Source organism: Apiospora phragmitis (assembly GCF_038363925.1).
Source record: "Apiospora phragmitis strain CBS 135458 chromosome Unknown utg000007l:1.0-2108841.0:1.0-2111359.0, whole genome shotgun sequence".
Classification (NCBI taxonomy): Eukaryota; Fungi; Ascomycota; class Sordariomycetes; order Amphisphaeriales; family Apiosporaceae; genus Apiospora; species Apiospora phragmitis.
This window is the reverse complement of record NW_027117405.1, coordinates 1,779,903-1,807,417: the sequence shown is the minus strand read 5'-3', so window position 1 is coordinate 1,807,417 and position 27,515 is coordinate 1,779,903. Positions and strand designations below refer to the sequence as shown.

The window sequence follows — 27,515 nt, the reverse complement described above, 5'->3', positions numbered from 1 at the left end:
ATTGGGAATAATCAAGCATCGCTGCGTGATTCCAGCTTGATGATTGGGAATAATCAAGCATCGCTGCGTGTAATGGACAGTTGAGGAAACGATCATTGGGAATCTACCAACCCCGCGCCCCACCCAGCGCAAGCACGCCCGCCACCCAAAACTGCCCCTTCGTTCGTAGCGGAGGAAGTGGGGAGCATTTTCGGCCTCCATCCTCCCACGACCCCGAAGCAAAACCGAACATCAAGCTCGAGACACTGCGGCCGCGTCGGATTGGAAATAGATTTGCTTGCTGTCAAGGTCCAACGCGCACGCACACAAACAAACAGCATGGCACCCACACAGCTCCCAGCCTCGGGAAATCCCTTGTAAGTCATATCTGTCTGTTGCGTCTAGTGCATGATCAAAAGACCCCATCCGTCACTGGTGGTCGTGTGTGTGTGTTGGTGGTGTCATCCCGGCACGTCCATCCTGTGGTGGCTGAGTGCTTTATCTTTCACACTTACGCGTTGCCAATGGCCTTAGCCGTACCGAACAAGCCGGGGTCAGAACTAACGATCTCCTGAACATGCAGGGTCTTCTTCGACATCACTCTCGGAGGTAAGCTTGGCGATATCGCGAGATCAATGTCCTTTCTGCCCACTTGCCCCATTAGGGTAGCGAGTCCGAATCCGATTTGAGTTTCAGCTCGGGGTTATCACGTGACCAAAACCACCATCCAAGGCCTGGGCCTTGCACAGCCGCGATGATGATGATGCCGACATCTGACCCTGATGTTACCCTGCTATCTTGAGCTAACTAATCCGGTCCCAAATAGGAGAGCCGCTCGGTAGAATCACCTTCGAGCTCTTCAAGGATGTCGTTCCGCGGACGGCGGAGAACTTTCGCCAATTCTGCACCGGCGAGTCCAAGAACCCCATGGGCAAATCTCAGGGATACAAGGGTTCCAAGTTCCACCGTATAGTAAGACCAATATTGCTGCCGAGCCGATGGTTGTTCGGGTCTAACCATGTAAACCAAACAGATACCCAGTTTCATGTGCCAGGGCGGCGATTTCCTCAAGGGCGACGGTACCGGTAGTACGTGCATCTACGGAACCAAGTCATTCGGCGACGAGAACTTCACCCTGAAGCACGAGCAACCAGGACTTCTCTCCATGGCAGTAAGTGGAAAATGCGCATCTTGCTTGGGTCTCAAGCTCTTGGCACTAATGAATGGGGAACAATAGAACGCTGGTCCCAACACCAATGGATCGCAGTTCTTCATCACCACGGTGCCTACCCCCTTCTTGGATGGCAAGCACACGGTGTTCGGCAAAGTCGTAGACGGGATGGACGTCGTGAAGAAGATGGAGGCGACCAAGACGGGATACCGCGGCAAGGACGTCCCGAACCTGGACGTGGTCATCGCTCAGTGCGGGGAGATGTGAACGAGGTCTTCGATAAAGTAAGATGCTACGAGAGATGGGTACATATTCCAGCATGTCACGCTAGGGCTCTGGACCCCCTGGATTAGCTATCGTCGATGCAGTCACGACGATGGTCTCACAACTTCATTTCTTATCTCAGAGATTATTACCCGGGAATCTGGGGGGACGGGCCACTGAGTGTCATTGTTCTCCCAACTGACCTCGGACATGTCCACTCGGTGACAGTGCATGTGCCGATCAAAATATTCCCTCGGGACCCCCGAAGGCCGCTTCGGTTAATCAGATAGCTCGAAGACACATGAGCTATTTATATCCTCATATCTCAGATAGTATTTGTGGTCCTTCCAGCATCAGTATAATTGTGGACATATCCATCCACCATCGTCAACCACCTCATAGGAACCCGGCCCGTTTCCAGATATAGCTGGCACCACCAAAGCAAGCCGTGACCCCCGTGAAAACAATGAGGCCACCGTACCCCGAGCCGTAGCCACCAGCAGCCTGCCCGAGCCAGGGGAGCCCATCCAAGAGCCCCTCGCTGAGGGGCCCCGAGACAACATTGCCGATACCGCGGCCGGCCGCGAGCCAAGCGAAGACCATACCCGTATCGACGGGTCCGTACTTTTTCTTTCCACTACTGCCGCCGTTGCCGTTATTGTTATTGTTGTTATCCGACGACGCCGACGCATCGGCACTACAATCAGCATCGTTGTCGCTAGCCGCGGCCTTCTCCATGACGGCGCGCATGATGCCCGGCCACGCCGAGGTGTAGGACCCGGCGAAGAGGCCGTACAGGAGGCAGAAGGCGTAGAGCCCCGGCAGCGAGGACGCGAGGCCCCAGACGAGGAGAACGCAGAGCGTGGCGCCCGCCGTCGAGACCAGGAGGCACGTCGTGACGTGCAGGCGGTCCGTCAGCGAGCCCATGGCGACGCAGCCCACGACCGAGGCCACGTTGACCAGGAGGACCGTCGTGGCGGACGGAAGCGACCCGGACGCGAAGACGCTGCGGGCGTAGGTGGGGAGGTAGATTGCTGGGAAGAAGAGGGCTGGTCAATAACCAGTACTCATTTATTTGTCCTTGTGTGGATACTGAAGTTGTAAATGTGATTGATCATAGGAAGAAGAAAAAGGGGTAGGTAGGTAGTCTTTAACCGCTGGAGGGGCATGTTCGTAGTGGTGCAAGTAGTTTTGCCGGACGGCCGGTAACCTTCACACTGGGGGCGAAGAGAGGGTATACGAATAGTAGCATCAAAACTCACCTGGCAGGAAGAACCCGGTAGCTTCGAGGATGTTGGCCGACTGGTAAATCAAGAACGAAGGCAACAGCAGGAACTTGAAGTTGAACGGCCGGGCCTTATTGGCGCCCGTGTTCCTGGAGACGGGCACACGCGGCTTGATGAAGAAGGCCAGGGGCGCCGTGATGGCGAACAAGACGCCGGCCCACAGGCGCAGCGTGGTCTGGTACCCGAGCGAGCGCAGCAGGGACTCGAACAACAAAGGCAGCACGACGCCCGCGATGCCGGTGCCGCTCCACATGATGCCGTAGGCGAGGCCCTTGCGGCGGACGAACCACTCGTCGAGGTAGAGGATGCAGGGCGCGTAGGCGATGCCGCCGCCGACGGCGTAGAGGCAGCCCTGGCACGCGATGAGCTGCGGCACCGTGACACAGAACGACGACGCCGCGAGCGAGAGGCTCATGACGAAGAGGCCCACGAGCGGGGTCCAGCGCGCCCAGCGCGCGAAGATGCGGCAGAGGCCGAAGGTGAGCGGCGCCGTCAGGTACATGAGGCCCATGGCGCACGTGCCGATGACGGAGATGTTGGGCGAGCCCTCGAATGGCGCGTGGGTGGAGTAGTAGTCCTGGAAGATGCCGAAGGCGAAGGGAAAGCCTTTGCGTACTGTCAGCTAAGGGGTTGCCATGATACGTGACGTGGCTACATGATAGGAAGGAAACGCGTACCCCAAACCAGTGCTTCTACGGCCCAGGAGGCCGCGAGGAAGAGGTAGACATCTTTACCCCTATCGACAGGCGGGAGCCTATCGATATGCGCAAGAGATACGTGGTCTGGCTCTTGCTGTATAGATATCTGGCTTTCCTGAGCCGAGCAGTCTTCGAGTTGTCTGACGGCCAGAGGTCTCGCGACCGCAACCAACTCAGTTGATGTAGATAACATGGCTGAATCCTTGACCTGAACGCAACAACTCAGGACTCATACGATCATCCAAGATCCAGAACTGACAACCAAGGAGTAGTAAGTAGCAGCTTGAGATAGAAGAAATCCATCTTGATAACCACGGTGCCTTGTAACCTGTTCAAAGTTAAAGTAGTAGTTCACACTTGGCATCCGATAAAGGAGCTCAAGTCTACTAAAATTAGTAGCGCTGATGGGCACTGAGGCTATTCTTACTTAACTTGTGTTGGCGCTTTTACTCATGGCCGCGCGCCCTTCCGATGGAGTATCCGATTACACGTATGTAGATACCACAGCGGAGATCAGTGGAGTAGCGCGCCCACAGCAGACCGGCTATGGGCGGCTCATGGCTCTACGCCATATTGTACGTAGGTGCCGTAAACTTGGGCTTGATTTGGAGCCCAACTTGTATTATTATAACTTGTTAAACTCCAAAGTCTTGTAAGAACACGCAATCAAATAAAGAATATAGTCACTGAAAGCTGGAACTCTCGCGCATGTTGCTGAAGGATGTGTCAATATCTGCAAAATATATCGATAAAAAGGGCTAACCGCGTATAAGATCAGCCGATCGTGAGCCGATTGCTTCTCTGCAGTGGACGCCATAACTCCACGCCGTCCCAATGAAAACTTGTACACCTCCTCACGCCAGGCCTCGCCCATTGGCGTTGTGGCTGACATTGCTCGCGTGCGCTATCAGGAATTTGCAGCAAGTCAAAGCGAACTTGCAGGCCTTCGTCCAGCTATCATCGTTGGCAATCCCAAGTTTGATGCTAAAGTGCCCTATCCTGTCGTCGCCAATCTTGTCACCTTCGATCTTGTAGGGTAGATCCAAGGGTGAGGTTATAAACTCGCCCAAGTCGTTGACTTTTCGCGTCTCTTGGTTGACGAAAGCCCCGAGTTGCCTCACCAGTTCAAGGAAAGCCACCATTGCCGTATCGAACTTCCGATGCCACAGCAGATTGAGGGGCAGATCCCCCGAAGAGAAGAGATCGAGGACTTGCTTTTTAGGCGCGGGAGGAGGGCCGCCTCGAGACCCCAAGCGACTAGAAGATGGAGAGGGGTGGTCATAACGGATGATCTTGGACGTCGAGCCCATGGGCAAGGGGTCGTAACCGTCAAATTTGTAGCTCAGTTTGTCGGCGACTGTAACTACAAGTAATAATGCTTGTCCCCAGGCCGCGTTGATCTCGGGCCATTCGACTGGTTTGGCGGATGACCGACCAAGCCTAAGACCATTGATAGTGGCAAAGTTACCGTCGTGATGTATAGAAAAGGTGTCGTTATAAACGTTGGCTCGCTGCAGCTTAGTAAGTAGCTGAGAGTCGTGGTCAAACTTGGAGTTGATGCTGTCCCTCTCATTCTGAAAATAGGAGAGTTTAGTGCCAAAGGAATTTCGCTCTCTCCAGAATTCTTCTTCTTCTGCATCGAGATTCCTTGATTCTTCCTCTAGGATGGCCATTTCTCGGTCAAGAGCCTCTTGCGCGTGCTCTAGCTTGACGAGTTTGCTCAAGGCTTCCTCTTGATCCCTTTTGGCCTTCTCCATGGCCTTTTCCGAGGCAGAAATATCTTCTTCTGACGGCACATCAGCTTGGACTTGCTTGAGATAGTCGGCGAACAAGTTTCTCTCCTTGATGGTGCTGTCCAGCCTTTTCTGCAGCCCTTCGACGAGCATGTCGGTGCATTCGACACATACCGGATGGTCGATATCGGAACGGGCAGAGAGGATCTCGAAGAGCTTGTTGATGCGCTCGGCTTCGTGGGGTTTGGCCGTGTTGGTCATGGTGCCGGAACCGTTCGATAGCGAGGACTGGCGACGCTGCTGGGGGCTAGAATGATGCTCGTGCGAAGGCGTGAGCTTTGGAGGGGCGAGTTGCGACTCGGTCAATAGGATGAAAGACCCATCGCTACGGTGAGAGGTTCCTTGCTTCTTAAACAGGGAGTTCGTAGCGTTCTTGTAGATTCTATCGTAGAAACCGCGTCGTTCAGCTTCCTGGGGGTACGAGGGTGGCGTGACAGTTGGTCGCTTGGACTGTTGTTGCGACGAGGCAGCTATTTCCAAAGTCAGTCACGGTCTGAATGGCCCGCCTACAAAGACTAGGTCGGAGTCAAAGGGCAAACAAGGCTGCCCGGGCAAGATGACGGGAACAAACCTATGAGCAAATCATATGCAGCAGGGTTAAGCTCTGACAACGAGTTGTCGAGCTTAAGAGGCGTGCGACACTTCTGACAATACATGGTCGCTGGAGTCCATACTAGACGTTGGTTGCGATGGTACCGTTGCAGGTCGACTCTTGTCCAATGTAGGTCAAGGCCAGCATGTCGCGGACATGCTAAGGCTGTGATAGAGTTGGCGGAAGGTGATAGCTTCTGATAAGGTCACGATGGTGATTTCAGATTAGCAGCTCTTTGTTCGGGAACTGCATGTGCTTCGAGTTCCCGGAACGCCGCAACGTCACAACCCCCACCAACCCTTGTTAGTAGGCAGCAGGTAGCCCCAGCAGCTGGTACCACTTCACTGGACATCTTCCGTATTATTAGTGGCTCGCAAGCTGAACCTGGTGGGATTAGGGATGGAGCGCTGCTGCATGTCCCCCATCCATCAAATTGATTTGCTCATTGTATTGACAGTTGATTCCAATGTTGTTGATTTTGCGACCGTCCCGGGCAACCATGGGTCGTATCTATTTCCTAACATGCGATCACTTCTGATCACCTAGACGGATTGTTTCAATGCGCTTTGGCGGGCAGAGTAGCAATGAGCTTCGTAATCTATATACCTTCTGCTTTTCTTGCATAGTGAAGCGCAATTGTTTGCGCCGGTCCTGGCAGCAACAACAACAAGAGCAACGACAATATGGAGCCGCCTGCAAAGCGACTTAAAGTCGGCCAACCGCCACGCGACGATCCCCAAAACGAGGCCAACGATGACGAGCTATCTTTGCCCCCGGGAGAATTCGAGGCGCGACAGGACCCTCTCTATGAGCTGGATAAGAGCAGAGCAAAGGCTGTCTTCAAGCTCAAGTCCCGCTTCGAGTCCATCTTCGACAAGTACGAAAGGGACTTCGATGGCGAGGGCGACGAGATCAACTTGCATACTGGCGAAGTTATAATCAATAATGGCCATTTACAATCTCTCGAGGACGAGCAAGACAAAGAAGACCTATCGGCCGATGAGGAAGAGGAGGAGCGCATACTACAGGGCAAGAATCAACCCTCCACGTCAACATACTTGACCTCTGCGCATCCGACGCCAAACAATGCTGCATTGCAGCTGCAAAACAACTGGGCACCACCCCCAATACCCAATGGCGGCCTCCCAAGTTTCTCGGGTCTATCAACAATACCAGCGCAACACTATGGAATGCCGCACCCTTTTGCGGCCTTCGGCCAGGCTCCGGTAGACCCCATGTGGCAGACCCCGGAGCTTCAGATGGGTGGTCCTCAGGGGCATCTAGGGCTTTTTGGAAACACATATTTCGGACAGATGAGCCCTTTTCAGAGTGGCTATGGAGGTGGTATCAGCCGGCTGCTCAACCGCAGAGCCCCAGAAGAATCGCTACCGCAAAGGAACTCGCCGTGAGAAATCGGCAAGATGCATTTCTTGGAGAAGAGCTTGCCAAGGAAGAGGAAGAGGATGAAGATGGTCTGATAGGCGTCTCCAAAGAAAACGACGAGCCTGAACAACAACCGTCGGATTCCTCGAAGCAGAAGTCACAGGAACACAATTCGATTCCTTCTGCTACGACGTCCAAAGGGCACTTGACGAAAAATGATTCAAACAAAGGAGGCGGGTCCACTACAGCTGACAATATCCCGTCAGGAAGTCACAGAGGGCATAGAGTTTCTGACAAGATCTGGGTCGAAAACGTCACTTGCACGGCATCTCCAGAGTCTCAAGCGCAACAAGAGGAACATTCTGCATCGAAGGATGAGACAGTACAGTCTGCGAAAATACCAGATAAAGACCATGTGCCCGAGCATAGTTCTTCCTTTGTAATAGAACTGCAATCAGCGCCTGGAGGAGTTATACCTCACAAGCAGTTGATCGCAAAGAAGATCTGCAAAGAAGAACCATTTCAAGAGGGAGAAGACATTGACGGAAGCTCCCAGAGTCGGCGCTCTGGCCGATCCCGGACAAAGCCTGAGTTTTACGGTAACGTCTTTTGGCTGAAGACGAGAAGACCCAAATCTGATCTGGAGACAATACTGGACTCAGATCCAAACGAGGAAATCCATATGCGACCAGAGGAGTCGGACGACCTGCCAGACATCGACATGGCGATTGCAGATGCGCCAAACGATACACAATCTCTGACTGAGAGAGCATTTTCGGATACGTTAGAGGAGCCCCAGCCCGGTGAAGTAGGAAACAAGGCTTTCATCGAGGCTGCGGAAAGCATATTCCTTTCGCGGTCCAACGATGCCACGGGATCACCGGAAGCGGCTCATGAGTCAACGCCGAGTAGTCCTTCGGAATTACAGTCACAAACCACAGTAGGCAGCGCGCCAGACAAAACCACCCAGCAAGCAGAATCCTTCTCCAGGAATCTGATAGACCCCTCATACAACTTCTCAGACGACGAAGATGAGCTTGAAGTCCCAGAGTTGTCGAAATCGCCAGGCGAAGCAGAGCCCGGCCCTCGGAAAAGTTCGGAGACCGAAGGCAAAGAAGGCCTGGCCGAGGCCAATGACAGCAGTGGAGTCGCGACAACAGCAGAAGCCGAGGAGGGCATAGACATCCCGGCTAATCAGGAGGAAGAAGTGCCACCATTGGAGTCGCCATCAACGACTACAACACTAGAGACTTCGGAGTTCTCGCGGATACCGGTGTCCGAAGCAAGCATTGGTGAGACTACAAATGCAGTTTTGCAGGAAGTCGGAAAAGAGGAGAACGCTGGAGCTACTACAAGCTCGGAGACCCTTTTAGCCCGAACCGCGATCGCAGTGGACGATGCAGCGAACCGAGAAGCGAACCCTGGAGAACAAGAACCAGACTCTTCGGGCCCTGCGGGCTCCTCAGAAGTCCGACGACACGTTTCTTCCCCTCCTCCGGGCCCCGAGCTATCTCCATCACCATCGCCATCGCTGTCTCGGTCAATAGCTAAACCCGCGCGACGACCCCTCGCGGTCTCCGCTGCATCACCTCGGACCCCGACAAAGAAGACGAAGAAGCGTTCGCTTGATGATGGTGGACGAGGAGAGACAACGAAAACGAGACCTACTACGGCTAGTACTACTTCTGAGACCAATCGCCTCACGTCGTCGGCCAAGAAACATGCCCTGGCATCCCTTATTCCCGATAACTCGGACGACGAAGACGAGATCAGTATCCTCGCTCATACGCCAACTTCCTCGAGGCACGCAGAAGCACCATCGTCATCATCACCATTAGGCAATACCGTCGAGCCCTTCACGCCATCGCGCAGAGCCCGCAACCGTAGCAGCCTAGGGTCTGCCGCGGCACGGCAATCAGGGTCGCGACACGCGCCCGCTACCGACTCGAGAGCATCGGCACCGGGAGGCCACTCGTCTTCATCGTCTGCTGCGTCAAGACGGAGGAGCAAGGCGGGTTATCGCTCGGCGGCGAAGGCCAAGACCACCGCCTTTAGCTCGCCTTTACTCCAACGCGTTCTCAAGACGCCTCGGACAGCTCGGAGATACCACCATCCCTCATCCGCAGCGACAGAAGAAGAAGGAGTAGTTCGTACACCAGGCGGGACCATGAGACGGTGCGGCGTCGACGGGTTTGTATGTGACCGCGATTTCTGCCTGACTTGCTGTAAATAGTCAAAAGAAAGACGGTCCACTTCCGCCGTATGTAGATATACCCTTTGCAGACCGTTTATACCTATATATAAGAGAGCTACGACGATATGGAATTAGAGCTGAAGCGTGCGGGTAGTATCCCAATCCTCATATCTCAAAGTGGCCAGCCATTGCGGTGGCTTCTCAAGGGGCCACCCGAATTCTAATCTGAAGGAAAAGCTATGTTGGCGCAACGTCCAATCACTTGGAGATGTTCTTACAGCAAGAGCCAATTATAGCAGACAGACCGATCAGGGTAGATGTACACCGCTATTGGCATGACTTGTTGTCAAAAGTTTGGACCAAAACAGCCTCTACAAGAGTCTACTACAGATAGCTATGGTTTTAATCAAAATCGTTCAATTGCATTACCACACTACTAGAATACGCTTCTTTGTGATGTTCATACTTTGCGGCAGATTCTTTGTCTGCCACTATGCATTCGCCAGCGCTTCAAGGGGCGTTAACAGATACACAGAAAGAATACCATGTAATGCATTTCTCCTGGAAGCATATTTTCCCTTGCCATTGAAAGCCAACGCCCGGCGCCGTACATTGTCTGTCCGCATTTGTCCAACAGTTGACCCTCCCTGCAAACTGCCTCATGTTAACGCCTTGAATAGCTTTGTATCTCATTGTCGTGGGCAACCATGCAAGGGCAAACAAACTCCGAGTTCCTATGGAGACACCATCCGGCAAAAGGAGATGGCTGTGGCAATGAGACCGGTTATCCACAGGGAGGAAGACGCTGAATTGGGTGTGCATCGAGTGTGCCTTAACAACGATCGACTCCGATCTAACACAATCATAGATGCCTCATCGTGCTAGTGGCCAGTGGGGTATCTCGAGAAGAAGTGGCCTTGAACGAAACCGGAGATTTCTTCATGATCATTGTCAAAGCAAGCTCTCAGGATTCAGAGCTCACGGTCGCTCCGTTGAGGTAGTTCGTCAAAGTGGCCTCATCGCGGATAGGGGCGAAATAGGGGTGGGCCATAGCTTCCTTGGCAGTCAGACGCTCCTGGGAATAGTATTAGCGAGATCGTGTACGTAAAACACATTATGTTGTGCTGGCTCTTACCTGATGGTCATATCGAAGTAGCTTATCAAGAAAATCGATAGCCTCGTTGCTGACGAAGCGTTGGTTCTCGCCGTTGACAAAGCTGTGCCAGGGTTTCTTCTGGAAACGGCCTAGGATGTCGTCGTATTGAGGATCAAGCTCAATCTCATACTTGTCAAGATAGTCGAACAGGTCATCAGTACCGAGGACCTTGGCTATCTTGACAAGCTGGTCCGAGTTACTCTGGCCGTGGAAGAAGGGTTCCTTGCGGAAGATCATTGAAGCGAACATAGCACCCAAGCTCCACATATCCAAGCTGTAGTCGTATTCTTGAAAGTCTACTAGCAGCTCGGGTCCCTTAAAGTATCGGGAAGCAACGCGCACATTGTACTCAGTACCAGGATGGTAGAGTTCAGCCAGACCCCAGTCGATGAGACGTAACTAGGGACCACGTAAGCTGAAGAGACTGAAAAGGCTAGATGAAGGACATACCTTTCGGTTCTCATGATCGATCATAACGTTATGAGGCTTGACGTCTCTGTGCATGATGCCCTTGCTGTGGCAGAAATCGAGAGCCTTGAGGAGCTCGAAGATGTAGTAGCGTACATCGATGTCGTTGAACTTGGGATAGAGGCTCCGGAAGTCTGTGTTGTTCACGTACTCGAAGATGAGCGACGGAGTCTTGCTCTATACAACAGCCGTAGAGATGATCCGTTAGCAGGTTGCAACCAACACAGTCGAAACGAAGAATAGGCTCATGCACGGCCATCACTTCAACGGCATTGCACCTCGATTTTACGAAGGAAGAAAAGACTACACTTGTGTATGCCGGAGCCCAGAAGAAGATTTACTTAGGAGAATGCTTACCTGGCTATCCCTGACAACGTCGAGTAGGGCAACGATGTTGGGTCCGCCGGACAGATTCTGCAGAATCTTTATTTCTCGCTTGATCTTCTTCTTCTTAACCGGCTTCAAGACCTTGATAACACACTTCTGGTAGTTAACAATGTTGATACCCTCGAAGACCTCCGAGTACTTCCCGCGGCCTGTATGTGGAAATTTCGCATGTTAGCCCATATCAAGTGTCGGGCGACTCGAGGTCGCTACCACAGCAGAGCAATATGTAAACATCGTAGGGTCGACTGGATCGTTATCACGTACCGATCTTGCGCACGACCTCGTAGTTTTCCAAGACGCCCCAGCCTAAGAGAGACAATGTCAGCCAGATGTTGTCGGTTCGATGAGCAACCCGGGCAGCCAGGGAAGATCGGGGTTTGTGAGCGACGACGGGTCGAAACCGCACGGCCGACTCGATCGTGACATGGCGACCGGGTGGTTTGCGACGGGGAATTGCAACTCACTAATATTAACAGAGTCATAATCCCAATAGCTTCGGGGCATGGTCTGGTTGTAGTCTGCGTAGACTCGGGCCATGATTGCGGCTTGGTGGTGGCGCTCACCACGATGCGGATCGAATGCCGTAGGCGGGCGAGATGGGTCAACCAGGACAGCGTTGAAACCTGGAGGTGGAAAAGGGAAGGAAAGGAGGGCGATGCGATGCGAGGCGATGCGATGCAAACAGGATACTGGTTTGCCTCGTCTCGCTTGGCGGGATCTGGGATGCTGGAAGGAGGGGTGTGCCGAGCCTTCACGATTGAATTCAAGTTCAGGTTGAACCTTAGGTAAATGTCAGTCAGTCAGGCTTTCTCTAGACCAGCCAGTGCCAGGAGCCAGAAGCAGCCAAACTTGCTTGGTGGGCTGTGAGATAAGGCAGGTAGGCAGGCAAGAAGTAGGCAGGTAAGCACGGGGAAGGGGCCCACCCCTCCAACTGTCCAACGGATTCATCCAGGCGAAATCAGTGCGCGCTACTTCTACTGACTGGCCCGGGCTGGACGTGCAGCGTGTATGTACGGTGTACCCCACATCGATTTAGCACGTACATTAAGCAAGTCAGTAATCCCGCGATTATGCCCAACCCAGCCAGGTAGTGGATGTTTTTATGCAAGGCTGAGAGAGCAAGAGACGCAGACGTCCTCGAAGTGATATAAAATGTATTGGAATAGGCCTAAAGAGCCCCCTTGTTTTGAAACTACAGCGTATTATTGACTCTATGTCCGAAGGCAATCCAAACTTGTCAAATCCACTATCGACCTATATCGCCAACGAGGTACGCTACCTAATGCACGGCACATCCCGCCGACAGCTACAGGAGCAAGCATCTGCTGCAACGTACATAGTGATTCGGGGCTTCGCTTCTCTTCAGGATGACAGCCACCAGCAACTCAACTACTGACTTACTAGTCCTTCTTTGCCTCGAAGTGTCACTGCTTTCCGTTGACAGGGCCGGCCAATACCAGGTCGCTGCCATAGAGGCGTTACCCATCTCCTAGGAGATATCAGTTTGGGCAGTCGTTTGAGCTCTAGCCTGCAATCAAAGGCGTTCTTGTGATGTCCATCAGTCGAGTTGGTACAGGTACTAGAGAAGTTTTCGTTAGTGACGAGACTTCTGAAGAAAATTGATTCATACGTAATAGATGGATCCTGCCATTTCAGAGAGAAGATTAAGTCGACACACGTCCGGTCCTAGGTCAGATATTCACTGGTAAACCAGCTGAAGCTGGTCCCACGCTTTGACTGACCCGGCCAAAACTTCCGTCTAAGGATGACGATAAAAGGTTTCATCATGCGAGGCAAGGTTGGGCAAACTTGATGGATAAACGACTGACCTTACTGTGAAGTGTTGCTTGCAGATGTGTTTCGCCCCTGTCTTGAGAGAAAACAAGGCTACTACCATATCATCATAGCTTGTGGGCGAGCAGACGCCAACTTAGTAGCGTTTTCGCACAATGGTTTTTCCTCTCAGTCATCATACGAAATCTTCCGTCTCTGGGTGGGAGGCCCAGCACCGTTACCGGATTCAGGCTGAGGTGCATCCTCATAGTCCAACGAGTCCATTCCCGTCTCGACCTTGTCCCAGGTTCTCTTGCGCAAGTCTGGTTTGACATTCTTCTTGAACCAGCCAAGTTCGTTCTGCTGAGAATTATGAGCAGCGTTCCTAGCTTTCTTCCTGTTCTTCCGGGCCTTCTTCCTCTTCGCCGCCGCCGAGACGGGCTGGGGCGTGTCGGATTCTAATTCACCATCTTCACTGGCGGAGTCGTGCTGGCCCGCGTCTCGCTTGGTTGAATCTGTATCTGGCGGGCTAGGTTTGCTTCGAGCGTCCAGGGAGTTGGAGCTCTTTGTACCATTGGATTTCTCGCGCCGCAGAGTTTCGAGCTCCGAATGCCGAAAGATGGCAATCTGTTCGTCGGTCAAAGTACGCTTAACTCCATCAGAATAGTACCCCAAATCGTCCTCTTCCTCGCCCTCAAGGTATTCGTCATTAGCGTCGTACGTATCATCTTTCGTCGCTGTTGAGTTCTGAATAAAATCTGCAGAGAAGAGCTGGAGTGCAGCCAAGGAAAAATGCTCAGCATGAAATGCTGCTATCTCTGTCTAAGACGTAGACCGATTAGCTACCAAACGCGGCTTTGAGTTTCCACCCGTGGAGAGAACTTACTTGAGACACATTAGGAGGGCAGTTTGAAGCAGCGGCCATACTAGCTTTTTCAAGAGGCCGTGTTCACCCGGCAGAAGAAGGCAGGAAGCATTGGTGGGATTGACTGATGCTGGACCGAAAGCTGCTTGATGTAAGATGCTACAAAACCAAGTCGGGCTGCCTGGCTTAGTTGCTACATTAGGTAGGTACTTATTGGTGACATTAGGTACCTAAAGCAGGGAAAATAAGCCGATGGCGGCAGGGGGGGGCAAAAGTGCCCCACTTCTGATGCGGAATCAGTAATTTGAACCATGGAATAAAGTGACCTGGATCTGACGTACCGCATACTGTATCGTGAATACAGTAATAGGGATACAGATGCCTGCTCCATTGTTCTTTGTCTGTTCGCATTAGGAGCGATATCAGGCACATCTCGTTTTGCCATTCGGGCATATTTCAATGGCAGTTGAATTCATTCAAAAATGTCCACATGAGTGGCTTACATATACACAAAAGGCAGTCTCGTGGTTCTCCCAACGCCAGATACCAGAGCAGTGTCATTTCGAAGACCCCCCTTTAAAACGCCGGAATGCCTAAAAGATATGTAGCCTGTAGCCATAGAACGCCGGATTCCTTACCTCGCTGAGCTCGGTACAGAGTCATTATAAAACAATTTCCCTCGCATCCTGCAAGCGGCCTTCGCTTGGGCAGTAAGGACATTTGCACTTGTTGTTCTTGCAGAGTCTCTGCAAGCTTTCCCGGGCCAGTACATGTCCACAAGGAAGCATCATGGGCGGGTTGGCGTCGGTGGTCTGCTCCTTACTGACGGGGCATACGAAGATAGAGTGGTATACCATGCTCTTCGGAAGCGGCGTCTCAAAGGCCAGCTCTTGATCCGTGGTCCACTCAGTACCTTTACCCTTGACTTTGTTGAGGAACTTCATGAGCTGCGGCAACGCTATTGAGCCAGCAGTGGCGGCAACATAGAGGGGAGACTCGGCAGAGAGTCCGAGCAGAGAGCAGAATTCGCGAGTGAAGGACGCCGCCACCTCGTCAAATGCGAGCGTGATGTCAAAAATGGCACGGTAAGGTGAGGCTCCCAAGTTGGAGGAGTAGACCATAGCGCAGCTGAGCTGCTGGATTTCTCGTAGATGACGATGCTGAAATCGGCCGAAGTTGTCTCTGGCATATTGCAACGCTCCAGAACGCCCGTTGGTCGGCGTATCGGGCAGACCGTTCACCTCTGGGCCCTTGAAGAGCCAAATGAACTGCAATCTACAAAGCTCAAACTCGAGGTTAGAGCCCCTGGCCTCTAGTTCGGCGCAGTTGGCCCGCGCCCATGTTATCGACGGCAGTAAGTCATGTGCTTTGAGGGAAGAGAGGATAGAGTACATGGATGCGAAAGAGGCCTGGAGGGCCTCCGAGTGAAGGGCCGAAAGCTCCGAGGACGGGTCAGCATCCACTATGGGCACATCAGTGGGCGTGGGAGACCGCGGTGATGTTGGCGAGGCAAGTGTTGCCGGAGATAGCTGGGACTGGAACTGCGCCATGGAGTTCTCCTCCTGCGGTTGTGCCTCACTGATAAAGGTAGATGCGACACCAAACTGCCCTTCCCGCAACAGGTGCATAGCGATGGCACGGTTTATGAGGTCTGGATGCGCAGCCATAGGGTCATGCTCTGTGGGCAGAGTGCCCTTGATGACCTTGTCATTTGTGAATGCTTGTTGTAAAGCCTTCCCGAACTTGTTTTGACCCTTGTGTACACCCTTCAAGTCGTCGTTCACGGCCTCCAGGCCTTCCCGGATAGGATTCTGCAGCTTCGTCAAAGTAAGGATTGTCGTGTGAAGATCGTTGGCTATCGAACTGGGAATCAGCATAACGTCGAGTTGGCCGGGGTCAAAGGGCTACCCACCTGATTCTGCCACTCTCTGCCTCGCTTCGGTTAGTAAATTGATGATTTTGTCGACATCGTCTACTGCTTCGGACAATCTCGCCGACTTGGTGAGCTTCTCGAGTTCGTTCTCAAGTTGTAGCATCGCCATTTCGCCGCTGCGTGTGTAAGTAGTACTGGGAACGTTGTAGGTCGTTCGATCGGTGATATACAGAGATGAGGCGTACGCCGTTCGCCCTTTGGCGCGCCCGAGACAAAATTTGCCGTCTCTATGCAGGAAGTAATCGACGACCGCTTGGGCGAAAGTGATCGAACATAACGGTGTGGATAGAAATTGTTGAAGCTACTGAATCAACATGTACCGGGATCGGAAAGTATGGATGTCACCGAGGGCGTTGGAGACTGGAGTTAGTTGTTGTTCTGCTGCAGGCGTTGTTGATTCCAGGCAGCGCTAATGGTGGCGCTTCTTGTGCACCTATTAGCTCAGTTGATTCCACTATATGCAACTAACGCTGCTATATTCACCCACGTACTCCGTACATATGCCTCTGTTTCTCATTCCAAATGGTACCAGTGTTTTGGGGATTGGGCACAATGACGTGACATGATTACGTAGAACATGGTGTTCTCACTCATCAATACTGGCCAGAACGTATTCTTTGGTAATTATATGGAATCGATTCTGGTTGTTCAATACTTATGTCCTACGTTGCCAGCCGAATATATTTGATGTTCAGGTTGGGGGAGGGGGGCACGTAACCAAGTACATAATGTACATACCTCCCTAACTTAAGTGCTAATTCGGCATTTTAGCTTCAGTTATTGGCGTAGATCGGGCCTCAAATACACGCACTGTCCCGGCAGGTCCCTTCAATACTCGGAATGACGCATGAACAAACGTCCATTGGCCCCCAAGGCCCCCAACACCCCGCCGAAAGTTAGCGTAGCTTTCACCAACAAGGTGGAATTACTTTGCTACTAAGCTTACTTCCAGGCGGTTTCAACAGGAACTGCCGCTGTCGTATTCCGGGTTCAGCTCTCCCATCCACCTGGACACGCACCTGGACTGCAGGGAATACGACAACACGACATCCTTTGGGGTTTAAACCTTCACATGCTTCAAGGAGCTCGGGGAGCTGGGACATACAAAGAATTCATGAAAGTTGGCAGTTGCCTCCAACTTCCTGAACCCCCTTTTGTCCTCCCCCTTCCCCGTCCTACCGAATCGCAACTTTGATGTCTTCCCCAATAATGAATACGTGCGGGAAAACGCAACCGAGTCGCTACGAGGCAGAGATTCTCGCAGCAGCCCCAAACCATGGCGTTCCGGTTCCCCATGCCGGCGTCCGACGCAAGGATTCATAGAGAGGAAGACATCACCCTCTTGCGACAGGCTTCGCAAAGAAACACCAACCTGCGAGCCAGCCCACAGCAACTAGACGGCACGATTACCTCGGCCCCAGCTTCCGACTCAACGCAACAAATGACACCAGCCGTTCTTGAATCTGCGCCGCCTGCAGGACCGCAACGCCGTCGAATCGTACTGGCAGATCCCGTCGCTTTCAGATATCTCGAGGAAGATCCGTCTGTCAATGTCATTGAACGAAAGAGTGTGCTCCGTGGCTACGAACTATATATGGTGGAACAATGGGCTTGCTCTCGCTCGTCACCTACATTGGTCATAGTGACATATACAGGCGACGAGAAGCACTCGGTCGTGGTCGGCGTTCTTGGTGTCCCCCAGGATGAGAGTACTTGGTCTCCCAAGCTGCGGGTCTATTTCAAGGCCATCCAGCAATTTCATGCACGGCCAAAGGAAACTCCCTTGGGGGAGCTGATGTTGACCAATCTGAGCAGCTTCCCCTCTGCTCTGACTGTGATACCAGTCCCAGATGGAGACATCAAGCTGCATCGTCAAGAGTTCATCGTGAACGAGGACCTTAAACGCTTGGGTTGCTCCGGACGTTCGGGCATGACGCTGTCTGAGCCAACCCCTGCCGCCAAAGCCAAATTTCTGCAACTATACAAAACCAATGAGAAGATCACATTTGCCGAAGCAGTTATTGAATTAGTAAAGCTTTGCCAAGTGGCCCTGATGATATTTGGCAAACTAGAGCAGGATTACATTGATGGCCTCTTGTGTGATGTGACCGAGACCGCGATCGGGGACTGGTGGACGGAATTCGGAACCGAGTATTACAATATCGAGCCTACCGATGGTATCCTTGGCCCGACTACCGTGGCTGCGTTGTTGGGGCTTTTGATGGGAGCCCGTAATCGGCTCAGCTATTTCGGCGCGCCCATGTCAAAAGACGTCTTCGACATCGATGCTACCAAACGGGGAATCAGCTACTTCCAGAAGTATCAAAAGCTGGAAAGAAACCGACGACTCGACAGGCAGACATTGCACAAGCTTCATGGTGCCACTGCAAAGGCTGCTGCCGGAGAAGGTTGGGGAGTGCAGAAAGCCGTCAAATCCACAGTTACAGAAATAGGGGAAAGAGGGGAGAGCTCGTGTTGGGAATGGTGGGAGGGCGAGATAAAGGAGGTATAGGGGACATCGAAACCCTTGATCTGGAGAGGTTCATCAGTTTGGCTCACGGCGAGCGAGCGAAATGGCTTTGGTACGGAAAACCGAAACGAACAGCAATTGAGCAGCAAGATCGGTCGATGCCAGATCTGCCTAATATGCTTTTTGGTAAAGATGACCAGGCGGATCCGGTTAAGAGGACACACTCTGCTCCTGTGGACGAGGAGCCTGGTGTACGCCGGAAGGAAGAGTCTCCGGCCGTCTATTCTGGCACAGTCCCTGGTTCTGCCACTAGCGTTGCCGCCGATAGCTCCGGGGAAAAAGAAGCGTTAAGGAGAGGCGTTTTCAAGAGCGTTGCAGGGAAGATGAGCGACGCGCGGTCTGGTCTTGGGCGTATCAAGGACGCTGTCTCTGGCGCCGGTGGCAGAAGTCATGCCCCCTGTCCCTCTAGAGACGAGTCATCCGGGACGACAGCATATTCAGGGACTGATAACTCACTTCTCTCACCGACATCGGGCCTAATAGGAAGCCCTACACCTACAGGTATTGGTAGAGCCTTTACCTGGAAAAACAAGCCGGAAGAATATCGAGATGGGTTCAGAAGAGACGTCGAAAATACGTCGTCAGCACCAGTCTCGGTTGGAGGATTTGAGCAACCGGATATACTTCCCGATGGACAACCAAATGTTGTACAAGAAGGTGACGGGAAGTTGGTGTTGGATGCAATAGCCCGACAATCGCAAACGTCAAAAATCCGCAATGAAGTCGCCAAGCTCGAGTCGTCTGTTGCTGATATGGGAAAGGACAACAGAAAAGATCTCCAAGGGCCTGCGCTGGGGATCGTGAGTCGACTGGACAGTTCGGTCTTGCAGCTGCACCGAAGACACAGTGTTGCTGGGCTTGAGTCACAGGCATCATTACTCAACGAGAATCGATGGCCCCGCCGGCTCTCCTTCGGCGACGCGGAAGAAGCAGTACTGACCTGGACTGAGCTCGCGCCTCTGGACGGCGAAGACGAATACGAAAACGAGGATGATAATTTCGCCGGTCGACGGAATGCCGTTCTGGATCGCCAGGCGCAACTGGCCGAGGTGGCGCGCGGCCTGTACATGAACGTGCACGGCATCGCGCGCCGCATGCAGCCCTGGGTCGAGTCCAAGGTCAAGTCCATCGCGGCCCTGGACGAGCGCTACGCCTCGCAGCAGGAGGAGCTCCAGGCGCTGTACTACCAGCTCATGGACGCGTACCGGCGCGCCCAGGACAACTCCCAAGAAATGCTGGCGGGCGAGCGCGCGAACCTCACCGAGGCCGTCAAGGACGTCGAGGTCACCATCGCCAAGCTCGAGTACGAGATCAACGCGCTCGTCTCCCGCGTCGCCGACGTCGAGGACGGCGTTGCTCAGTTCGAGATCCAGGTCGACGCCGTCGAGAGGCGCGCCGACGAGCTCAAGGCCCAGCTCGAGAGTGAGGGCTGGCTGCATTGGGCCGTCCGGACCTTGACCGGGATAGGGACGGGTCCCAATATCACGCAAGAACTAAGATGATTTTCGTATATATCATGTCATCGCTCGCTTGCTCCTTTTCTTCTTTCCCTTCTTTTGTTGTCTTATAGATGTGGGCCAGCAGTACGGGTAAAGCATAGCCATACATGGCAAAACGGTGTTTGGGAAAAAAAGAAAGTCGTATTAACGGCCGGTCTCATTATTACTATTATTTATTATTATATTGAAAGCGCAGATACCCACCCCAGTTTAAGGCTGCCGCATTGCGTGACCATTTTGGTCTTATAGTTTCTTAGTAATACAATGACATATTTTGTCTACATTTACTTCCATGGCTGCGACCCCTGACTGCGGCTGACCACGAGCCAGCATTCTAGAAGCCCTCGCTCTCGTAATATATACCCGGGAGCTGATGACTGTGTAACAGCAGCTCGAGACCTGCATTTCGGCCGGTCTTGTTGAGCTGAAGACTTGAGTCTGTACGAACGGATACGGGTATTAAGTCCACCATTGCACGCTTTCAACAGTGTCGAGTGGAATGAATGTCAGAAACTATAGCTCTGTTTCGCTTCTTCGTATCTACTTCTACGCTCCATCCAAGCCAGTTTTTACTCACTAGACATGGACAACTAAACGCTCATTGTAAATACTTCCAAACGCTTCCCAGAACCTAGCCTGCTCCATATCATCGCCACTAAATGAACGCTCGTCTGGACGTGTCCAGCTTTGAATGCAACACATGGGGAATAAAGCCGCCAGATAATTCCGTATAACTCCACCCTTCTCAAAATTAAGGGAATTGAACCAAAAATACCAGTCGCTGAACGCCATGAATGGACACGTGCCGGGGTTTGTTCCTGTCCCCCCCTATCCACGCTAACCCGAGAGGCTGACTTTTGACCAATCGTGGTCGGATATCTGTGAGAAAATGCAAAAGGAGAGTCGTGATGATCGTGCGATTTTGTACAGGTAAAAGAACTCCTTATATCCTGCTCACCCGATCATGCTTAGTCGATGGTCATCCTGCTGGGTAATTGTGGCTTGACATCGCTCATCGAGTAACTAGCCTGGTCCTTGTCCATCTCGCGCTGCGGTTTGTTCTCGAGGTGTTGCTTCAGACCGGCCCCAAAGTTGAACATGCAGATCATGGCGTTGATGATAGTCAGGACAATGAGGATGATAGTCAGGACGGCGAACGTAGTCAGCGACTTCTTTACCGACTTATAGAAATCCTTGTGCGTCGCGTCATAGATTCGAGACAACTTGAAGATGAAGTAGGCCAATCCTCCGAGATACAGCACGATGACGAAGATCATGCCCCATTTCCATTCTTTGCGAACAAACACTGCTGCCGCTAGCAAGATGGCGATCGTGACGGGTACCGCCGCCGAGGTCAGACCAAATTCGGCATCCGTCTTACCTCCAACAACGACGAGGAACTGAATCGTAAATCCGAGGAAGAAGAAGAAATCGAACTTCAGAAGTGCTATGTAAACCTGTAGCAAGTCAGCAATGCGTTTCGCTCGCAGTCCAGTGTATGCGCCCGTACCTGATAGTACAAGAACCGCTTCTTCATCCGATAGTCAGCTCCGATGTGCTTCAGGATGTCCCAAGCAAACTCTTGGTACAGCTTCCAGGCAATGAAGCCGAGAAAAATGCTGGTGAGGGCCAGGATACAAGGAACGGCAACCAGTAGAGGCTTGACGTCGGTCCAAAGGTCGGGTTTCGCCATGGCGTTGCTTGCTCTCAGAATGTCGACTGCCTCTTTAATCTGGTCAATCTGGATAGCCGTGTATACCAGCAGGGCCAGGTTTGCGATGCATAAGCCAATGACTTGAATGGTATTCTTCATGCGCAATGCATCCCAGCAGAGCAGCAGCACGTAGAGGAACCCGAAAATGAAGAGAGCCAAGAATGTAGGAATCGTCTTGAGTTGGGACTGGACCTGTTCATCCTTCTGGAATATAGGCTGGGTCATATCCTTCAGACTGCCTTGAAACTTGGCGAAGGTATAGCTGCAACGATGTTAGCCACCACCCGGAGGATGCTGCGAATAATACCAAGAGGAACTTACGCCTCAAAAACAATGCAGAGGACGGCCTGCAAGAATGCGACCAACAAGAAGTATCGCGGCCATTTCTTCTGAAAGATTTCGCCGGTGCCCTTGACCAGACTTCCACCACGGCTACGCTTGGTCGACGCAGCCATGCTGGGAAAAGCGCCGTTGAACTGATGTTGGGGCGGGTACGATTGTCGCGGTTGTTGCTGGGCGGGATACTGAGGAAACTGGGCGGGAGCCTGTGGTGGTTGATCGTACTGCGGGTATTGCGCGTAACTGGATTGCTGTTCAGAAAAGCCTGGATCCATCTCAAGGAGAGATAGGCGCGGATCTCGTTGGGAAGCCAGGGCGGGCAGTTATAGGAATGACTCCTCACGTTAAGTTGAGGAGCCGGATTCAATAAAGAAAGAAGTCTAATCTTTCGGACGATTGATTGGGCGTTGGGAGACGTTGTTGCCAGCTGTGCGCTGAGTCTCGTTGGTTGTTTTGGGTGTCTCACGTTAGAATAGATTAACGCAACGAATGTGACGGGTTTGCCGCTATATTAGAGGCTAGGCAGAATGCAGAGGAGAAGAATGTGACGGATGGTATGTTGATGCGTGGCGCGTCAACCAGGCTTCCTTTGGCAGAGATACGGATTTTTTTCGACTGAAGATATTCAAAGATAGGAAAGGAGAGACGAAAGCAACGAGTAAGGCGACAAAACGGTTTCTTGTCGCTCGCCCGGTGCTGAGATGCGAATTAATTAGATGGCCAGCGATGGTTGGGTTGGCTGAAACAAGCTGAGGAGTTTGATCCGTAACGTGGGTGATGCCGAAGGACCAAATGGGCCAGGGGGGTCGCCAACTAGCCGGACAGACAAGACACCTATGAAAGCTGGAAGTCCTGCTTCGGAGTTTCTTCTTTTTCTTCTGGCGCGTGCGAGAGAATATAGGTACACACAGTCGTCCAGGAAATGGTAAGGGAATGGGGAATGATTGATGAGCCTTGGGGTCTTCTTGGCCTCGGTCTTGGTGTGTGAGTGAGTGATGGTGGTCCTTAAGCGAGCGGCAAATCCAATGCAGCAAAGATCGTGTTTTCCCTCTTGTTCGAGAAGGGGAGTATGTACGTGGACGTGCGTGAGGGAGGAGACAGAAGGAAGGGGGGGGTGGTCTATCTTTCTCGACAACCCCTTATGCCAAAAGCCAATGATGCAATTGGGGAAAAAGAGGGAGGGATAGGTTGGGGAACGAGTCACGAAAGAGCGGACGTCAGCCTGCAAATGAGGCTATGCAAAAAGGAATTTTTTTTCCTCTTCAGAAAATACAAGAGAGCTGGGGAATTTCACTAAAACAACAAGCCATTCGGGGAGGCTGTGAGAAGAACACTTTGAATGTCACGATTAAACGTCTGGGAAAAAGGGCTGTGCTGGGTTAATGTTACTGCTGGAGGTCTGGAACTGGGCACTATCAGGGCACTACTAGGCTGCTGCGGACGACAACTGGGCCCGGCGCATCCACCAATTTTTCCCCAGGGAACCAAGGGGAACGTGGGAAAGTTATCTTGGCAGCCAGTCCTACGGGCTTGACCAGGGGTGGGAGATAATTATTGAATCGCGACAGTGTGAGCAGGACGAGAGCTGGACTGGCCTGTTTTCCGGCCCGACAATCGTCTATTTGACGAGAGAAGGAGTCCCATGGACTGTGGGCTGGACTCATGAGGCACTGTGCTTCCCCCCGTCTCCCCCCGTCCGCACCTCCTGGCAGTTTCACAATGCCTCTAGTAGACACTCCTGTTCTCACAGTGAGACCAGGAACTTGCATGGGCCAAGTATTCTTTGAGAGTGGTCGTCAGCTGCATTCGCACATCAAGATTGAAGCTGAAGAAGTCCACTTTTCCTTTCCAACTTCTTCAGAGCTTTTCTTCTTGCAAACGTTCAAACTCCTTCACGAGGTGCGATGCATGAGGGGGGCTTTTCCTTGCATATGGCTACCCTGTCTTGCAGGCTTTGCTTGCTGCTCCCGAGCTTACGACCGACGGGACAGGGACCTAAGCCAAGGCCTAAAGTGCTTATGTGAGAAGAGCCCTGAGATGGAACCAAAAGAAAGGTAAACCCCTAAGCCCAATCAATGGCTTGTCACCTTGCCTATTCCGGTCCAAACTATTGTCACGAGTAGAGAAACCGCTACCTGGCGTGTCCGACAGCCTAAACTCTGTCGGTAAAGAGAGCCGTGTCTGTCCGAGTACATATCGATTGTCACGAGGAAGATTACCGATATAGCACAACCTGGATTCCACGTATTATCTGATCCTACATAATATTAAAACCATGCCAAAATCGCATGGTATTCCAATAAGTGCCGCGTATCGATATGGATCTCCATAAGGTTTGATTGCTTTCAATGATTATGGGACTGATCTGCCTCCCGACTATTTCGTGCTCGGCATAATCGGCAGTGCAACTTTTCATCGATGTTCAAACGGCGTAAGCAGTTCCGTCCTAGCTTAGTGGTTAGATGATCAGCCTGTATCACGGAGAAGCCCTGGGCTAGTTCTCTCTTAAAAGGGCGGTCGGTATGTATAGACCGATAGGGATGCTCCCTGTCTGTGTAAGTAGTCGACTTAGGTTAACCCGTTTCAACTCCCAAGAAGTCGGGTACGTGAGGATTTCAACAGAAGATTGTGTATCGTACTTGTACGTAAACACCGACGTTTACTGTACTAATAATGCGGATTACTAGGCTAAGAGACGGTTACCGCGAAGACCTCGCAAGGCGAGTCAGTAGTAGAGTATCATCGCATCGGTCAGATGGGCCATTATCCATCTGACTACCAGCATAATAGTTGGTGAGGGACAGCAAACCAATCACGGGCGCTAAATGAGCAAAATCTTGATACAAGTATTCATTCGTCGCGTTGCATCGCATCGCATCGCACCACACAAGCCGGCCTTGCAGACCTAAAAATGGAAATGAGACATGGTAAGGAGATGGCGATGAGGCTGATCTAGCGCAAGTCTAGCGCAAGGAGTGTGTCCTGGTCCATGCGGTCCATTGCCTGGGTAATGCCATTTATGCGGTCCGGCAAGCAGCTTGGCAGACAGCGGGATTTCTGGGCAGGATTTCCGGGCAGGACATCGATGAATCAATTGTCCGGGAATGTCTTGGGGCTCCTCTGGGTTGTTCAATGTTGACACAGCCTCCCGTTAATGTAGTTCGTCCGTTAGACCATTCCACATGCCCTTGGCGAAACTATTTGATCATCAAATAACGCAACATCAGACAGCTCCTCTCGCTGTTATGCGCAGACGGGTAAAGCGGTTTCTCCAGATCTTCTAGAATGCTGCTTGCAGGCTTGCATAACGATGACTCAGTCACGTACGGGTATCTTTTGCTGGGTCTGTAAGGTTTAGGCAGTAGGTTAGTGGTACCGTAGGGGTTCTACCGCTGGGGATTCGGAATTTAGGGGACCTGTAGCCAGTGTACTCCGTAGCTGCAGCCTCTCAAGACAGCCGGCCAGGCTACGCTACTGTACTGCGATGGGTATTCCCCACATCGATCCAGCCCAGCCAACGCGTAGGCGCGCGTCCACGATGTGCGGCTACGTCAAACGTTGGTAAAATCAATTGATTCAATGTGATGCATTTGCGATAGACTTCGCGATATCCGTCACCGTCAGCAGTCCACCGCTGAGGAACACACCCCATAGCCCAACATGATGGACATCGATGAAGATGACCTCTTGAACAATGTCGCCGCCACTGGCACCATGGACTAGTAAGGAATCATCAAGAATGTCCAAGTCTGTAAGGATTGTGGCTGACGTAAATCCACCAGCTCCATGTGGCCAGCCTTGTTGCCGCGCATCGTATCACGAATAGAGAAGGTCGGCAACAACAGAAGAAGCTCCTGACGAAACCTCGCTTTGCCCAAGTTACTGACGTTGACATGGGGGCGCTGCTAGATCACCCACGATGACTTTCCTATACCGCAGATGCCGCCGCCGCCGCCTGCGACAAATATGACTTCGATGGCGCATCACCTTGGCACCTCCGACTCGGAAGACACCGAGAACTTCCTTGCGCCGCTACCATCCTCGCCCACCGAGCCGCCCAGTACCACGTCCTCGCAAGAAACGAACAAGGAAAATACCCCTATGGCACCGCGGACGACCGCGCCAACGTTGCCCGCCGCCGCACCCGCCGTCGCAGAACCGCTGCCGCCCGGCACTCTCCCACCCCAGGTCACCGCCATGCTGAACGAGATCACGACGACCTTGATGTCCACCTTCCCGACCTACCCGCCGCATTCCGTCCAACGGCTCGCCGAGCTGGTCCTCGCGCCTAAAGAGCACTACAAGTCGCTGCCGACCTATCTACACGCCCTGGACCGCGTCGTGCACGTCACCTCGGGTCTGAACGTCTATCCCCTCCCCCCGGCCGTGCCCGATGCCTCGAGCATATCGCTCCTCCCCAACGGGGCCACGAACGCCCTCGCGCCCTCGCCCTGGGCCGCGCCCGGCAGCGACGAGGCCCTCGGCGGGGCCCCTACTAACGCCCATCCCCTGGCTGCAGCACGGCTCGCAGGGCCAGGGGGGCCTGTCGCCGACGTCGTCGCAAACTGATTCTTCGAGTGCCGCAGGAGACCGCGCAAACGATTCCGAGGGAGAGCTCCGGACCGAGAGCACCGAGACCATTGACGGGCCCAACGGCATGGGCAGCATCGAGACCGTCACCGTCACCGTCAACGGCGTGTCCTCGATGGGCGCGCGCGTCGGCGTCGGCGTCACCCAGGGGAACTCCTCCGCCAAGAACAGCGCGCAGGCGTAGTGCCCGTGAGTCAACTCGTACCAACCCACCATATCCACCCTCACTACCCTGGACAGTTCCAACAGCAGCAAAATACTCAACAACAGCAGCAGCAACAACTGGAACAGGACCAGGACCAGGACCCGGGCCAACAGGAGGACCAGGCTGGTGGCAGCGTCTCTCCGTCCACCACGGCGACTATGGCGGATGACTCGCCGGCGGCCGCAGAGAGCAAAGTGGGCGGCGAGGAAGACGCCGCCGTCGAACCTGTTTCGGACCGTACCGAGGTCGAAAGGCCCCACGCCCGCGGCCCCGAGGAGATCGGCGCCGAAGACATGGGCCCGCAGCGCGAAACCAGTTCCACGACGAACTACGCTGGCGGCGGAGCTGGCCTGGACATGCAGGGAATCGATGTCGAGGCCGCGGTAGGACGCAAGGCGACCGAGACGCGCACGTCTCCCGATACCACCTCCACGGCAACCGTGACACCCGACGCAGACGACGTAGACAAGGCCGCGACGGCTCAAAAGGACGACGACGAGATGGAGGGCGTTGAGTCTGCTGCTCCTGCCACCAAGAAGGCGCGGTCGTCAACGCCCAAGCGGGAGGCCGAAGATGAGCTCGAGGGCACGGGCAAGAAACTCAAGGAGGATCCCGAGAAGGTCACGCCGCCCAAAGAGGAAGAGGCCAAGGCCGATGAAGGAGACGCTGCGAAGGCCAGCGCTTAGGGATATGTGG

At 53.0% G+C, this 27,515-nt stretch overlaps 12 protein-coding genes across 12 annotated transcripts; 6 read left to right on the top strand and 6 right to left on the bottom strand.

The window, feature by feature from the left end:
- Nucleotides 1-318: 318 nt before the first annotated feature.
- Nucleotides 319-1,417, top strand: PG994_007507 (uncharacterized protein; the record flags this gene model as incomplete). Its single annotated transcript, XM_066858916.1, has 6 exons — nucleotides 319-356; nucleotides 514-588; nucleotides 644-651; nucleotides 806-951; nucleotides 1,013-1,150; nucleotides 1,217-1,417. 6 exons carry the CDS (start codon nucleotides 319-321, stop codon nucleotides 1,415-1,417), a joined length of 606 nt encoding a protein of 201 aa, XP_066715858.1.
- Nucleotides 1,418-1,810: 393 nt separating this feature from the next.
- Nucleotides 1,811-3,591, bottom strand: PG994_007506 (uncharacterized protein; the record flags this gene model as incomplete). The annotated part of the gene is made up of 3 exons (XM_066858915.1): nucleotides 1,811-2,463; nucleotides 2,677-3,306; nucleotides 3,378-3,591. The coding sequence occupies 3 exons, from the start codon at nucleotides 3,589-3,591 to the stop codon at nucleotides 1,811-1,813; spliced, it is 1,497 nt and encodes a 498-aa protein (XP_066715857.1).
- Nucleotides 3,592-4,252: 661 nt separating this feature from the next.
- On the bottom strand, nucleotides 4,253-5,847 carry PG994_007505 (vacuolar protein sorting-associated protein 33; the record flags this gene model as incomplete). Its single annotated transcript, XM_066858914.1, has 2 exons — nucleotides 4,253-5,661; nucleotides 5,763-5,847. 2 exons carry the CDS (start codon nucleotides 5,845-5,847, stop codon nucleotides 4,253-4,255), a joined length of 1,494 nt encoding a protein of 497 aa, XP_066715856.1.
- A 619-nt stretch (nucleotides 5,848-6,466) lies between these two features.
- On the top strand, nucleotides 6,467-7,192 carry PG994_007504 (uncharacterized protein; the record flags this gene model as incomplete). Its single annotated transcript, XM_066858913.1, has 1 exon — nucleotides 6,467-7,192. One exon carries the CDS (start codon nucleotides 6,467-6,469, stop codon nucleotides 7,190-7,192), a length of 726 nt encoding a protein of 241 aa, XP_066715855.1.
- Nucleotides 7,193-7,848: 656 nt separating this feature from the next.
- On the top strand, nucleotides 7,849-9,399 carry PG994_007503 (uncharacterized protein; the record flags this gene model as incomplete). Its single annotated transcript, XM_066858912.1, has 1 exon — nucleotides 7,849-9,399. One exon carries the CDS (start codon nucleotides 7,849-7,851, stop codon nucleotides 9,397-9,399), a length of 1,551 nt encoding a protein of 516 aa, XP_066715854.1.
- A 925-nt stretch (nucleotides 9,400-10,324) lies between these two features.
- On the bottom strand, nucleotides 10,325-11,908 carry PG994_007502 (casein kinase II subunit alpha; the record flags this gene model as incomplete). Its single annotated transcript, XM_066858911.1, has 6 exons — nucleotides 10,325-10,435; nucleotides 10,496-10,915; nucleotides 10,967-11,161; nucleotides 11,342-11,520; nucleotides 11,636-11,677; nucleotides 11,836-11,908. 6 exons carry the CDS (start codon nucleotides 11,906-11,908, stop codon nucleotides 10,325-10,327), a joined length of 1,020 nt encoding a protein of 339 aa, XP_066715853.1.
- Nucleotides 11,909-13,333: 1,425 nt separating this feature from the next.
- On the bottom strand, nucleotides 13,334-14,121 carry PG994_007501 (uncharacterized protein; the record flags this gene model as incomplete). The annotated part of the gene is made up of 2 exons (XM_066858910.1): nucleotides 13,334-13,966; nucleotides 14,098-14,121. 2 exons carry the CDS (start codon nucleotides 14,119-14,121, stop codon nucleotides 13,334-13,336), a joined length of 657 nt encoding a protein of 218 aa, XP_066715852.1.
- A 550-nt stretch (nucleotides 14,122-14,671) lies between these two features.
- On the bottom strand, nucleotides 14,672-16,051 carry PG994_007500 (Regulator of gluconeogenesis; the record flags this gene model as incomplete). The annotated part of the gene is made up of 2 exons (XM_066858909.1): nucleotides 14,672-15,864; nucleotides 15,922-16,051. 2 exons carry the CDS (start codon nucleotides 16,049-16,051, stop codon nucleotides 14,672-14,674), a joined length of 1,323 nt encoding a protein of 440 aa, XP_066715851.1.
- Nucleotides 16,052-17,236: 1,185 nt separating this feature from the next.
- Nucleotides 17,237-19,974, top strand: PG994_007499 (Protein STB2; the record flags this gene model as incomplete). Its single annotated transcript, XM_066858908.1, has 2 exons — nucleotides 17,237-18,350; nucleotides 18,455-19,974. 2 exons carry the CDS (start codon nucleotides 17,237-17,239, stop codon nucleotides 19,972-19,974), a joined length of 2,634 nt encoding a protein of 877 aa, XP_066715850.1.
- Nucleotides 19,975-20,939: 965 nt separating this feature from the next.
- Nucleotides 20,940-22,299, bottom strand: PG994_007498 (uncharacterized protein; the record flags this gene model as incomplete). Its single annotated transcript, XM_066858907.1, has 3 exons — nucleotides 20,940-21,428; nucleotides 21,482-21,947; nucleotides 22,007-22,299. The coding sequence occupies 3 exons, from the start codon at nucleotides 22,297-22,299 to the stop codon at nucleotides 20,940-20,942; spliced, it is 1,248 nt and encodes a 415-aa protein (XP_066715849.1).
- A 1,444-nt stretch (nucleotides 22,300-23,743) lies between these two features.
- Nucleotides 23,744-24,023, top strand: PG994_007497 (uncharacterized protein; the record flags this gene model as incomplete). The annotated part of the gene is made up of 2 exons (XM_066858906.1): nucleotides 23,744-23,923; nucleotides 23,976-24,023. 2 exons carry the CDS (start codon nucleotides 23,744-23,746, stop codon nucleotides 24,021-24,023), a joined length of 228 nt encoding a protein of 75 aa, XP_066715848.1.
- Nucleotides 24,024-25,684: 1,661 nt separating this feature from the next.
- On the top strand, nucleotides 25,685-27,505 carry PG994_007496 (uncharacterized protein; the record flags this gene model as incomplete). The annotated part of the gene is made up of 4 exons (XM_066858905.1): nucleotides 25,685-25,720; nucleotides 25,934-26,500; nucleotides 26,544-26,753; nucleotides 26,855-27,505. 4 exons carry the CDS (start codon nucleotides 25,685-25,687, stop codon nucleotides 27,503-27,505), a joined length of 1,464 nt encoding a protein of 487 aa, XP_066715847.1.
- Between the last annotated feature and the right edge of the window lie 10 nt (nucleotides 27,506-27,515).